Source organism: Garra rufa, chromosome 7, assembly GCF_049309525.1.
Source record: "Garra rufa chromosome 7, GarRuf1.0, whole genome shotgun sequence".
NCBI lineage: Eukaryota > Metazoa > Chordata > Actinopteri > Cypriniformes > Cyprinidae > Garra > Garra rufa.
This window is the reverse complement of record NC_133367.1, coordinates 27,114,399-27,128,976: the sequence shown is the minus strand read 5'-3', so window position 1 is coordinate 27,128,976 and position 14,578 is coordinate 27,114,399. Positions and strand designations below refer to the sequence as shown.

Here is a 14,578-nt window from a genome sequence, read left to right as displayed (position 1 = left end):
CTCCACATGCAGTAGTGTTTTTAAAGGGAAAGTAATTGAAATAATTGACCTGGAAAAATTTGATCGATTATAGGTTCTGAATGTCGATTACGATTACTTTTCGATTAATCGCCCAGCCCTAGCTGTATTGTAGTTTTGTAGTGTTATTATTCAGTGTCACACACTACAAAACTTTTAAAATACACATTTTTGAAAGCTGTATTTACCTTATTTATTTTTATGCATTTGTCTATTTTGTAATGTTTTAATGAATTAATGTCACACTACAAAACAAACACCGATAAAACAGAAAACCTTTCAAATAAATGTCATAAATAGTACAAAATATAAATTAAAATGAAGGCTGTATTGTTTTGTAGTTTAATGTCACATACTACAAAACAGAAAAAAAAAAATCAAAAATAAAACAAAAACAGCAAACCTTTTTTTATCATCTCCATTTTAAATGAAAGTAACAAAATATGGTAACATTACAATAAGGTGTGTTAACATGAACAATACATTACACTATGTAAACTTACATTGTTAGAAAAGATTTATATTTTTAATAAATGCTGTTCTTTTTATTCAAAGAATCCTAAAAAAAAAAAATTTGGTAGCACAACTGTTGCCAACATTGATGGATCATGTGACACTGAAGACAGGAGTAATGGCTGAAGAAAATTTAGCTTTGAATCACAGGTAAAAAAAAAAAAAAATGTATATTAAAATAAAATTACTTTAAATTACAATAAAACTGCAGTATTAGTTTTTTTTACTGTATTTTTGATCAAATAAATGCTGTTCATAACCATAGAGGGTACTTAAATACCTAAAAGGTCCGAAAATGTTTCAATTTGGGTTTATGGAAACAAAAACACACTAGCAGCACCACTTTATAATCAGGGTTGCCAGGTTTTCAGAAAACCCACCAATTGCTACTCATTTTGAGGGGGATTCCCCATTAAAAATCATGTTCCGAGGGGTAAAATACACAATCCAGGGGCAGATTACATTATTGGGGTTGCTTCAACCTGCAGACATGAAAAACAACCCACGGCAACTGTGGTAAAATATCCCAATTCCGTGGGAAAACCGCAGACTTGGCAACACTGATTATAATGCTGAACATGAGTAAAAAGGACCACACAACACCACTGCATAAGTTCTCAATGTTGAGATTTATTAGCAAACCTTTAACAAAGGCAACTTCTTGGAAAGCATCACAATAAAAATTGGGGAGAAAAAAACAAAAAACAAAAAAAAAAACACTTGGTCTCTAAAATTCGTAAGCAAAACTAAAAATGTACCACTAGGCACAAATACAAATATGTAATGGACAAATAATTTGGAAAGCATAGTGTGGGGGATGGAAGGAATCAGAAGGCAGAGACAACAATTATGCATTCCTGTCAATCCTGACGTCAATCTCTCGTCCGTTGAGCCGGTAGCCGTTCATGGTACGACAGGCTCGCTCGGCGGTCTCGGGACTGTCAAAACGCACCACACCGCAGCCCTTGGACTTGCCGTTCTCCATCTTTATGTCTGCGTACTGCACGATGCCTGTTACAGAGAAAACAAGCCGTATTGATTAATGAAAGAGTGAGAAAAGTCTGAACAGGTAAAAGTATGATGGGAGAGAGTCTTACCACATGTATTGAAAGTGTCCTTCAACATCTTCCAAGTGAAGTCAAAGGGCAGCTGCAAAAATAAACAAATATTTAAATATAAAAATAATGTTATACATATAAATAAATACATACATGAAGGCAAGATCTAATGCTTACATTTCTGACAAAAATCTGGCAACCCTTCCTGGCATTGGCTCCACCAGCTCCTGGCCCTCCTTGTCCAGACCCACTGAAAGGAGTCCCGAAGGTGCCACGATCCATATCAGTCGGTCTGTCAAACTGCCCACCGATGCCACCAGAGCCCATCCGGTCCATGCCGGAACCCATGCGGTCCAGACCTGAAGACTGGAAGCGGTCCATGCCACCGGAGCCCATGCGGTCGAAGTTCGAACCCATTCTGTCAAGGCCCGAGTTCATCCTATCTATGCCCATGGGTGAGGAAAAGTCCATCCCGCCACTCATGCGATCCATGCTGGACGGGCCCAAACGGTCGAAGCCACCAGGGCCCATGCGGTCCACGCTGGAGCTCATGCGGTCGAGGCCTGATCCCAGACGATCCATAGTGGGCCCCCCCAGTCGGTCGAGCCCTGAACCCATTCGGTCGAAGCCGGATCCCAAGCGATCCAGATCAGACATGCGGTCCATGCGATCCATTCCTCCCATGCGGTCCAGTCCTCCCATGCGGTCCATGCCACTGCCGCCACCACCACCGCCGCCAAGCCGGTCCATGCCAGAATTCATGCGATCCATTCCCATTGAGTTCCCTGCTAATCAAATTTGTAAAAAATTTAATTTAGAATTTAACATTATGCAACTACACAAGAAATATATAAAAGCCAAAGTTAACGTTACTAACCCATTCCTCGGTCAAAAGAGTCGCCGAAGTTACTGCGGGACATACCCATGTCATTACGGCCACTGAAATCTCTATCAAAGCCACCGCCGATTCCACGATCCATATCTGCAATTTCAATAAATATATATAAATAGGTTTCAAACCAAACTACTTGAAAATCTTAAAACTATTATAAAAGTAGATGCATTTACCATTCATTCTTCCCATTCCAGAAGGGCCGAAACGATCCATGTTGTTCATACCACTTCCAAAATTATCCATCCCTAAAAAACAACAACATTTGAATTTAATTCATATTAAGGGGAAAAAAAATACGTAAAAATTCTAAAAAAAAAAAAAGTACATAATTTTTTTTCCTGCTTAAAATAAAAGCATTTAAAACAATTTAAAATACTCAAAACTTGATTTCTAGTGCAGATATAAATATTTTTTGTTAATAAAATAAGCAGAAAGTAAAAAACAAAAATAAATTTGCGTTAATTAAAAAAGGGAAAACTGGAAGATAATGTAGCATATTTTTGGCATCATTTAGCATGGCTTAACACTAAAAAGACTATAATTATACTAATAAAATAATAATTATACTATAAAACCCTGATAACTCAATTCATTAGGGATAAAATAAGCAGCCTATAAAGATAATTTGGTTGATAAAATAAGCTTTTTAAATAAAATTAAGAAAATAAAGCCTGGTACATAACTCATAGTGGATAAAATGAACAATTTTTTTTTATTTTTGAATTCATAAAAACAGCAATATGAATTGAATGTTTTTTATTTTGTGGATTAAAAAAGGGGTTATTTTTGAATATAAAAACTTTCATAGCGGATTAAAAATAAGAGGCTAAATTTATAGTGCAGTCATATTAAAAGAATTAAGTAATTCATATAATAAAAAAAAAAAAAAAAACAGCAATGTGATAAATTGTGTTTTTTTTAAGTGGATAAAAGTAAAACATTTAAAATGGAAAAAAAATACATTAAAAATAACTTTATTCCTAGTGGATAAAATGGCATTTTTAACATTACAAAAAATAAGACCTTGATCATTCATAAGGGATAAAAAGCAGTACTAAAAAAAAAAAAAAAACCCAAACACAATTATAATAAAAGTGGGACTTTTTCGTAGTGGATAAAATAAGCTGCAATTTAAAAAATAAAACCTTTAAATTTATAGTGCAGTGAAAAAAAAAAAATCATAAAAATGCAATGTGATTAATTAAGTTACCTTGAAGGTTCTAATTTTAAGTGGATAAAACCAGCAATGTATGTATTTAAAAAAAAAAAAAAAAAAAAAAGGTAAATAACTATTCCTAGGGGATAAAGTAGCATTTCTTGCATTTTATAACATTAAAAACATAAAACCATCATTAATAAAAAAAAAAAAAAAAAAAAAAAAAACAATTTCATTAAACAAACAAGTACTTAAACCCCTTAAAGATAATTGAGTAGATAAAATAAGCAGCACTTAAAATTAAGAAAATAACACATTGTAGACCATTTGTAATGGATTACGCTATAACCTATAGATAATTCATACTGGATAAAATAAGCAGCAATAATAAAAAAAAAAATAACTTCAACTAAATTTATAGTGCAGTGGTCAAAAAAATAAAATAATTTATAGCACTAAAAAAAATTCACAACTCATAGTACATCTGTCTTCACAAATTCAACATCGTGCTGCACAGTTAGTATGGAGATTAATGAAGTTCGAATAGGGGCCATCCAAACGGACAGATCACCTTTGAACTACAGCATGCAAATCAAACCATAACACCTGCAGGTCACTTCCAGCCGTTTGGACCCAAACAGACTAAAATAAAAGAATGGCTGATGAGATGAAACACATACCTCCCATTCTACCCATGCCACCAAATCCCATTCCATCCATTCCTATGGAAAACATGATTTCATGGAGAGGGGAGCGTAGTGATGATCAGTGAATGCGTATAAGAGCAAACATTGCAAAAACATCTACATGCGACATGCTTTTACCTCCTGGTCCCATGTTTCCCATCCCACCCCGGTTGAGCTGGGTAGCGTCGATGGGTTGACCGCCAGGTCCCAGACCAAGACCAACACCGCTCAGACCACCTGCCGGAGATGGTGAAAACAGATTTAGAGAAGAAACTAACTAACATCAAGATGTTTGACGAACATTAACATGAAAACACTTACGAGGAAGTGCTGGAGGACGATCTGGGGGTGCAAAGTCACCTTTGGGAAGGGATTTCTCATCCTGAAAAGACAATTGTGAGTTTATTCTTTACATTCTGTGGGAGAAACAAGCTTCTGTGCTAGAACCACATGATCACTTACCAATTTGACATGCATGACCCTGTTGAAGAGGAGCTGTCCGTTGAACATAGCTAACATCCATTAAGGAAAACTTCATGCATTTCACATTTTAAATAGCATTAAACAACCTTATTCCAATTGACGCCACATACTAAAAGCTATTGTGAAGGATACAGACTGCTTGAACGGCCTCAATGGGCATCTCAAACGTGACGGTTCCCATTCCCCTGCTCTTGCCGTCTTTATCCTCCAGGATATCTGAACGCACAACTGCTCCAGCCATTCCAAACACCTCCTTGAGCTTCTTCCATCCCACCTTGTAGTCCAGCTGTGCAGACAGACACCATGTGAGTGGTCAGGTTTCAAAATATGGGACATATGGTTACAGAATGGACACAAAATCTTACATTGGCCACAAAGATGGTGCTTCCGATTTTTCCAGCCTGGAGTCCGTGGATGATCTCGTTGGGAATGTTTGGGTTGTTCATGAGGCTGGGAGGGATGTTGACCATTGAAGGACCGCCAGGCCCTGGGCCCATCCCCATGCCCATTCCGCCACCCATGCCTCCTCCCATTCCTCCACCCATGCCTCCTCCCATTGGTGGTCCACCACCACCGCCACCCCCGTGACCCCGGTTAGCTTCACGCTGGGCAATCACTCCATCTGGGTCCTTGGAGAAGCACAAGGGGATTGTTTATAACGGGCACGTTTAATACATTCAAATGAAGTATACACATTTATAATGATTTTGCTGGCAGTATAAAATACCAATACAATTTTAAACAACTTTACAATTGCAAAAAATGATTGCGGAATTTATGTACAACTTGGAATGTCAGAATTTTGCCTAACTTGGAATGGATAAATCTAAAGTAGGTCAGTAATGAAACATTTAAGGAATATTTACCAGTATTTCTGGAAAAAATAAGATTAATAAAATTAATCAGAAATGCATTTGATTAATAAAATGTAATGAAAAAAAGAGGAAAACACTGAATTTGATAAAACAAACATTTGAGGGAAAAAAAAAAAAAAAAAAAAAAAACATACATCCTTAAAAATGTACTAGGCCTAATAAATTGCTGTTAAATTGTCTACGTCTCATGATTTTCATTAATTAGTCATTTAAACGTTACATTTAAATAAAAATTAAAATGGAAAAAACAGAATGCAGAAAAACACTGAAAAAAATGGAAATTGGGAAAAAATACACTGAATTTGGGGGGGGGGGGGGGGGGGGCACTTCATGGCCCTAAAAATTTCCATTAGAACCTAAAATAGTTGTCTGTAATTTATAGGCAAATGGTTTCACTGGATTTTTTGCTGCATTACAAAAGTTAAGCACAAGTAAACAAATTAAAACTTGAAGTCAAGGTATTCTTTCACATTAATATCTTTGTATTATTTGACTTTTTTAATAGAAAAATTAAGATTTTTTTATTTTTAAACAATTGTAAAAAGTTTCACAAAACCTAATGTATCTTGTCAGTGTTTACAATACAATTCCAAAAATGTAAAAAAATTAATTGCATTGGTAATTTATTTTCATACACTACCAGTCAAAAGATTTAGAATAGTAAGTTTTTTTTATTATTATTATTTTTTTTAAGTAGTCTCTTCTGCTCACCAAGTCTGCATTTATTTGATCCGAAGTACGGGGGGAGAAAATAATTTTTTTTTTAGAAATATTTACACCATTTAAAATAAGTTTTCTATTTCAATACATTTCAAAATGTAATTTATTCCTGTGATCAAAGCAAAATTCAGCATCGTTACTCCAGTCACACTTTTCCTTCAGAAATCATTCTAATATTCTGATCTGCTGCTAAAAAAAAAAAAAACTAGTTTATTATTTATCATCTTGAAAATCTGAGTAGAATTTTTCTCAATTTAAAGCATTCTAGCTAAACGTAAGTAATTTCTATAATTAATACTGTAATTAAATAAGACCGACTCCAAGCTTTTGAATGGTATAGCGTATAATGTTATCTAAGCTTTTTATTTCACATAAAAACTGATTTTGGATCTTTAAATTATATAAAAAAAAAGGCTTCAGCGTATTAGAATTTCTTACCGTTCAAAAACTTTTGACTGGTTGTGTATAATATTACAAACAGCACAAGAAAAAAAAAAAAGATTACAATTGTCAATAAATCATTTTATCTATCAAGATGCACTCACCTCTTTGACCTTAAGAGGACGACCATTCATGACATGTTTGTTGACTTTCTCAACAGCCTTTTTCATAAGCTCTTCAGTTCTGAACTCAACCACCCTATTTAAATGAAAAGTTGAAAAGTTTGCAAGGGAGTTGCACAAAAGCGACAAATGAGATAAGACCTATGGGCTAAATGATACTTACGCACAACCCTATGTTCAGTCAGCACAGCAGCCAGGATGAACGAACAAACCAGGAACAAGAGAGACAATTAGACAAGCGCCACAAGAAATCACTGACAACTGACTCAGGAAAAAAACACTTCAGACAGACTAAAATTCATAAAATACTTCTGTGGTGTTCAACAATTACATAATTACATTCAAACTCAAAATGGCCGACGACCAGAATACACAAGCGGCCTTCAGTTGCAATTACTCGGTTCAGGCTCCGTTTCTGTTGTTATCCCAACTAGTTGAGTCGCTCAACAAATCATTGATGCCATATTTAGTTACTGAACACCACCTGAAGTCCAATACAGAGACTCGCAGTGCTACCTCTTAAACACACGAGAACCAGAATTACTATATAGCTGGGAAACGACCCCGGCGGTTCCGCTCAGAACCGGCCGTTTTTGTTCAAATGCCACCCAAGACGACACATTTTGAACTCTCAACCCAGTCCTGAACATCCCACATTAAAATCTAAGAGTACATGTAAGAACTCAAGCGGACAAATGGAGGTTCGTCTCTTGCACTTACCCTTGATTTGCCTTCTCCGTCCATTAAGTGTTCCACGTACGTTACCTCACCCACTACAAATCAGATTCCAGACGACACACACCAAGGGGAGAGAAGCCGAGAGAACAATTGGGGTTTAGAGCAGACACAAACGGGGGGGAACGGTGAGAGTGAGCTTGGCCTGCGAGTCCAGAGCCTCCTCCCCCAGCACCTCAGCAGCACAAATTCTGGTACAGGTCTACAAGAAGCAAGCTGTAAAATGCGTTCAGGAAAACTTCTTAAGCTGTCCTTGCTGGGAACCTCAACATCCAGGACTGACCAAAAGTATTTGACCTCATGGATTGTCAACTATGGCCTTTGTTGGAAGTCAAAGAACCTTTACTGTTGAAGTCTTCGACTACCTCCGAAACATTCGACACACCTAAACCGTGGGCTTTAGGGCCAAAAAAAGTTAAGTAAAAATAGCTAAACCTATGTTGGAAAAATAAATGGTTTGAAGTTACAGAAACCGAAACCTCGTCCACCTGAAACCAACTTGGCTTCCCAACTAAACAATTGGACTCTTGAATTTAATCGATTAGCCAAACCAGCTCCAACAAGTCCCGTTGGATGAACACTCAAGAATAGAATTAGACGAGACTGCAAACCCAAACCAGGTCTAGTCTGTTTGTCAAAAGCTACCTCGAAGAACCACCTGGCATTTCTCCAGCAAGAACGTCTGTCCATAAGATAAAACAAGGACCAGCTTAAGAAGCTGCTTTACTCTGTAGACCTGTACCCCCAAAATCAATCACATCCATTTTTAAGTGCACAATAATGAAGATCTGCTGCAACAACATTCACTCTGGCATTCACCTAAAAAAGAAAATGCAATTTAATTCTACAAACAACAATTTCCACATGAAATTCCCCATGCATGCGAATCATAAGGCATGGAGGGGCTACTACACATGGATAGGGAAAATGTGACCACTCATGGGTAGTTCTGAAATACTAACCAGCAGGTTAGGATAAAAAAAAAAAACTAAACACTTTCTCCAAAGCCAAAGAGACCGATTAATGGCATCAGATTGATCTAAATAGGTTAAACTCGATTCTATGTGTACGTGCAATTCGCACAATTTTAAAGTGCCATCCAAACCTACGTTATTAATCGTTATTCACAACAGCCTTTTTTGCTCGAGACACTTTTCCGACAGACCACTTCCCCATGATGGGATGTTTATCCTCTGACCTAAAGCAACTGTGTAGGTGGCCACCTTCAAAACCCCAAAAACTAAAGCTCCATGGCTCTAAGCTAACCTAGGATGTATGACTAACCATCACGAAAACGTACCTTTTTCCTTCATGAGATCTTTCAGAGTTTGCCATTTAACATCATAGGGAATGTTGCTGACAAACACACGGTATCTCTTGTTGGGGTTTCCGTAAGGTTCAAACCGGCCCCCGCCACCGCGCTTCTGGGGTCTCTCCTTTCTCGACTCATGGTTGGACTTGCCATTCACTGCATTTCTGTATGGAAAGAAAAAAGCACAAATCAATAAATGGGAAGAAAAAAAACCTGATTTATGACCTTTGCTATTTTACAGCAATACAACATTCTTAATATACTAAATTAAGAATGTATAACAGGGTTGAAAATTCTGCAAAAAGTCACTCTAGCCAGTCTGAGACCAAATATTTTCATAGCTACTGAAAAAATAAAATCACATTTGCCGTAAATAATAGTTGTTTAATCCGTTTTCTAACAATACATTGGTTAACAGGGTTGAATTTGCAGCTACAGAAATTGTGGGAACTGTTGCCAACCATTAAATGTCATTTTCAGCCATGAATTATAAACAATCTGTTAGATTTTTATTTTTATTTATTTAAAAGCACATAAACTGCATTATTCAGTTTGGGTTGAACAGGGTTGAAAATTTACCGTGAATTAGACCGTCAATTTAGCTAGTTTGAGAAATGTTTTCGTAGCTACGGTGGAAAATAAATAAATTACATTTCCCATTAATAAAAATATTTGCAATTTCTTTTTTTAAACAATAACTTGGGTGACAGGGTTGAGTTTGCAGCTACAGAAATTGTGGGAACTGTTGCCAACCACTAATGTCATTTTCAGCCATGATTAAAAAAACCTATTATATTAAACAGTTATATTACATTTATACCTATAATAAATTTATTTTTATTAAAAGTGCTAAAAAAAAAAAAAAAAATGCATAATTCGGTTTAATTTTCTTTTTATGATCTGCTGAATTTTACTTTTCTTTAACCCCGTTACCAAAACTTGGGCTGTATAAATGCAAAAAAATTTGTTTAAAAAAAAAAATAAAAATCACGATTTCCATTAATAAAATTTTTATAACAATAACTCCGGTAACAGGGTTTGCTGCTACAGAAATTGTGAAAACTACTGCCGACCATTAAATGAAAAGTTTATTCAAAACATTTTCTATTCATGTTCTACAGAGTTTGAATTTTCTTCAACTTATACCAAATTTTAGGACATCTAAATGCAGTTTAAACATGCAATTATATTTTCTATTTTTAGCAAAACAATTTGTTTAAAAACAATGCATAACACGGTTGAAAATTAACAGTCATTTTAGCTAGTTTCAGACCAAATGTTTTTGTAGTTACTATGAAGAAAAGTAACATTTTTCTCTTAACACATCTTTTTCTACCAATAACTTGGGTAACAGGGTTGAGTTTGCTGCTACATAAGTTGTGGAAACTGTTGAAAACCATTAAATGCCAATTTTCAGCCATGAATCTAAAAACATCTATTGTATTGAAACTTAAAAAAAAAACAAAAAAAAAAAAACATCATAATTCAGTTTGATTCACTATTTATGTTTTACAGAGTTCAAATTTGTCAACCCTGTTACCAAAATTAAGGCCATCTAAATGCAAATTAAAAATATGATTTGTGATTGTTTTTATTTTTTAGCAGTACAATTTGTTTAAAAATAATGCAAAACAGGGTTGAAAACTTAAATTAGACAGTCATTTTAGCTAGTTTGAGACCGAATGTTTTTGTAGTCACCGAGACAAATAAAAAAATTAATCAGATTTTCCATTAATAATTTTTCCCCCTAACAATAACTAGGGTAACAGGGTTGCATTTGCTGCTACAGAAAATGTGCTGCTACGATTGCAAACCATTAAATGTAATTAAATGTAAATTTAAGTTTGCTTTAATTAAAAGTATTTGTGAGTAATTTAGTTTGATTTTCTATTTAGGTTCTAAAGAGTTTGACTTTTTCAACCATGTTACCAAACTTTAGGATGTCTAAACACCGTTTAAACAAATGATTCGTAACCATGCTTTATATTTTCTAGCAATAAAACTTGCTTTAAAATAATGCATAACAGGATTGAAAATTTAACTCGAAACAGCCACCAGAAAACAAACCACCATTAAAGGTTGTATCAGCGATTTCTAGCCTAAAACATAAAGTGTTCCAACCAATCAGCGTCAGGGGTTTGGTGTTGTGGACTTTCACTCCGCCTCCCTCACATCCCTGCACCAGTAGGAAAGTCCACAACACCAAACCCCTGACGCTGATTGGTTGGAACACTTGTTTATCTGTGAAAAGGTTGGTAGTGCCGATTGTTTTTTTTGGCATATCTCGGACCCTAGGCTGACCAGAGAGACGCGGTTTTTTCACAGACAATTTATGGGGCAGGCAGCGAGCAGATCGTGATGAAAGGGCAGCTGAAATTGACACTTTATGTTTTAGGCTAGAAATCGCTGATACAACCTTTAAAGCAACACTAAGTAACTTTTCCCTCAACGCACCCTCTACAGGTTGGAAGCGGAATTGTCCATTACCGCTGTCGTAAATAATTTAGCCTACCGTCGTGTCACATGCACGTTATTTGTTTGGAGGCTATCCAGGACCGGCTTTGGAAATAACGATGTCCAGTGACAAGGTAGAGTATGTTGTATGACTTTATAAAAGTATGAAAACCTTTTGTGAAGCCTGCCGTAAAGCAAGTCGCATTTGTAGTCTCATTTGAACTACAAAACCTCGACCCAAACTTACATAGTGCTGTTATGGCCGATAGAGGGTCGCAAAGCGAATACGAAAGTGCCGTTTCACCCTGTTATGAGTTGATGAACCACTGACACGAGTTCGGAAACATTATTTTAAGGTAAAAACAACTCTTCAGTGTTGACAATTCCGCTTCCAACCTGTAGAGGGACCGTTGAGGGAAAAGTTACTTAGTGTTGCTTTAATAAAAATATTTGTTTTGTCTTTTTTTCCCCAACAACAACTTGGGTAACAGGGTTGAGTTTGCAGCTACAGAAATGGTGGAAGATGCTGCAAACCATTTAGTGCTATATTTTTAGTCACGCACTTATTTAAAACATACACAATATATTTAAATGAACAAATACACTTCTTTAAAATTAAAAACGTAAAACAATAACTATTGTTAAACTGTAGGTTTTTATGTTAGCATCTCAAACAAGCAATTCATTTGTAATAGGCAAATAGCTAGCCAAACATGCAACAAACCAGGCCGCAGCAAACAAAGGACACTCATCTTGTTTGTTACGCAACAAAAAGTCGTTCATATCTCGTCTACACGCTTTATTTCGCGTATTAAGCACATTACATGCATGCTGTTTCCCTAGCCTGTTTCCTCCCTTTGTGAATCCAACGACTCTTTGTTTCATCAGGATACGAACCAAACAAACGGGTTTGTCCTTTAACGCTCACATTTTATTCCAAACCAACTATAAGTAAAAATACACTATGCACCGAAAACATTCTGTACCTACACACATTTAAACGTATAAAAAGCAAAACATGAAGGTAAAAAAAAAAGCATGCGTTTGTCGCGTTACCCTTGTTCTTGTTTCTCTGGCTTCTCTGATTTAACCTCAGTCGACATTTTGCTTTCAGGTGTTCGCTGTCCTCCTCCTTTTTCAGATTAAACGGCTCTAAACCACTCAGGCTTGGTCTAGATACAGATAAACACGCGTTTAAAGTCGTAAAAACAATAACGGTCGCTGCTCAGTCGTGTTGTTGTCCCGTTGTGTCGCCACTACCGCAGAAAATGCTCAGTTGCTGCTTGAGTCCTTCGTCTGGTGAAATGGCGGCGACACAGAAAACGCGAAGCTGATATTGGAAGCGAAGAGAGGCATGATGGGAACCGCGTGACGCATTTCTAGTTTGAAACACTCGGGTGACCGGTTAACGTAAAATATCTCAGATTCAACCTTTTTTGTATTACTATCACATATTATACACATTTTCTGAAGGTCTATGAAAGTTTCACATTCTAAACAAAGAGCCAAATAATCATAAAACAATTGAACATTTGTTTCAGAAAATCTCTGTCCCCTCATTTCTACTACACTGAACACATTTTTACATCTAATAATGTATTTTCATTATTATGATAGTCTATTTGTTTATCAAAAAGACGAAGTAAAATGTGAGAAAATCAGAAAAATCAAGGTAAATATAATTTGTAAACAGATTATTTTTCCATTTAACATGATATTTCGTGTAGGAAATATGGGTTTATGCTTTTCTAAAAAATGTTTAAATTAATTTCCATCACAGAATGCCATTAAACATAATATATAATTTAATATGTAGTTTAAATTATACTTTAGTGGTTATATAAATACATGTAAACACACATTTGGATGCTGTTGTTTTAATTTGCTTTATTTGAATTGCAATTTAGCTCATTTTATTTTTTTATAAATACTGGCTCAATTTAAATTTTATAAAACAAAAAAAAGTGAGACGTGTCAGTGAAAAGTGTGAGTTGAAATTTGTGTAAGGAAAACAAAAAAGTAAACACCAGTTATAAACAGATTGACAGCAAAAACTGTCATATTTTCTAATACTTTTCCTATTTAAAAATAACTTTTTTCTATTTGAATATATTGTAAAATGTAATTTATTCCTGTGATTTTTTAGCATTATTACTCCAGTCTTCAGTGTCACATGAGCCTTCAGAAATCATTCTAATATTCTGATTTACTTTAAAAAACATTTATTATTATTATTACTATAGTGTTGAAAACATAATTTTTCCCTTTTTTGATGAATAGTAAGTTCAGAAGAACAGCATTTATCTGAAATAGAGATTTTTTGTTTAAAGCATCCTTGCTAAGTTAAAGTATTTATTTATATTTATTTATTTCCCAAAACATCAAAGCTTTTGAATGGTATAGTGTATAATGTTACAAAAATTTCAGATACTTTTTATTTCTGAAATAAATAATTCAGATGCTTTTTATATCAGATAAATACTGATCTTTGGATCGTTCTATTCATTAAAGTATCCTTAAAAATGTACTCAACTGTTTTAAATATTGATAATATTAATACAAATGTTTTTTGAACAGCAAATCAGCAAATTAAAATGATTTCTGAAGGATCATGTGACACTGAATGCTAAAGTAATGATGTTGAAGCTTTGATCACAGGAATAAATTACATTTTAAAATATATTCACATAGAAAGCAGTTATTTTAAATAGTTAAAATACTTAAAAAGCTTACTGCTTTTGCTGTATTTTGGGTCAAATAAATGTCGGCTTAGTGAGCAGAAGAGACTTCTTTATAAAAAATAAAAAAAAAAAAAAAAAAAAACCCTGTAAAAATCTTACTGTTCAAAAACTTTTGACTGGTAGTGTTCACAAACCTGTATAAAATATTTCCTTGTATTTAACTTAGTATAGAAAACACACAATTCTAAATATGAAATTAACTGTAAGCATGAAAAGGGTTGCCATGTAATTTTATAAATGTTTGAAATGTAATTGATCATCACACAGTGCTATTAAACACACTATATAATTTAATATGTAGTGGAAATCACACGCTGGTGGGAAATTTCATGATTATTAAAGGTAATGTGACTTTTCACTTCACAGTTG

General features: G+C 34.9%; 1 protein-coding gene across 3 annotated transcripts; it reads right to left on the bottom strand.

Annotated features, from left to right (window-relative positions):
• Positions 1-1,141: 1,141 nt before the first annotated feature.
• hnrnpm (heterogeneous nuclear ribonucleoprotein M) lies at positions 1,142-12,773 on the bottom strand. Of its 3 annotated transcripts, XM_073843999.1 has the most exons (16): positions 12,525-12,773; positions 9,003-9,178; positions 7,688-7,740; positions 7,131-7,138; positions 6,950-7,043; positions 5,175-5,438; positions 4,942-5,095; positions 4,789-4,838; positions 4,648-4,708; positions 4,465-4,563; positions 4,321-4,362; positions 2,658-2,729; positions 2,467-2,571; positions 1,767-2,374; positions 1,629-1,680; positions 1,142-1,542 (listed from the first exon to the last, which is right to left on the bottom strand). In XM_073843999.1, the coding sequence occupies exons 1-16, from the start codon at positions 12,569-12,571 to the stop codon at positions 1,379-1,381; spliced, it is 2,049 nt and encodes a 682-aa protein (XP_073700100.1). In that variant the 5' UTR covers positions 12,572-12,773; the 3' UTR covers positions 1,142-1,378. The 3 variants fall into 3 exon arrangements, with proteins under 3 accessions (XP_073700100.1, XP_073700097.1, XP_073700098.1); XM_073843996.1 differs by lacking the exons at positions 7,688-7,740; positions 9,003-9,178; positions 12,525-12,773 and having other exon boundaries at positions 1,767-2,377; positions 7,131-7,466; XM_073843997.1 differs by lacking the exons at positions 4,321-4,362; positions 7,688-7,740; positions 9,003-9,178; positions 12,525-12,773 and having other exon boundaries at positions 1,767-2,377; positions 7,131-7,465.
• Positions 12,774-14,578: the final 1,805 nt, after the last annotated feature.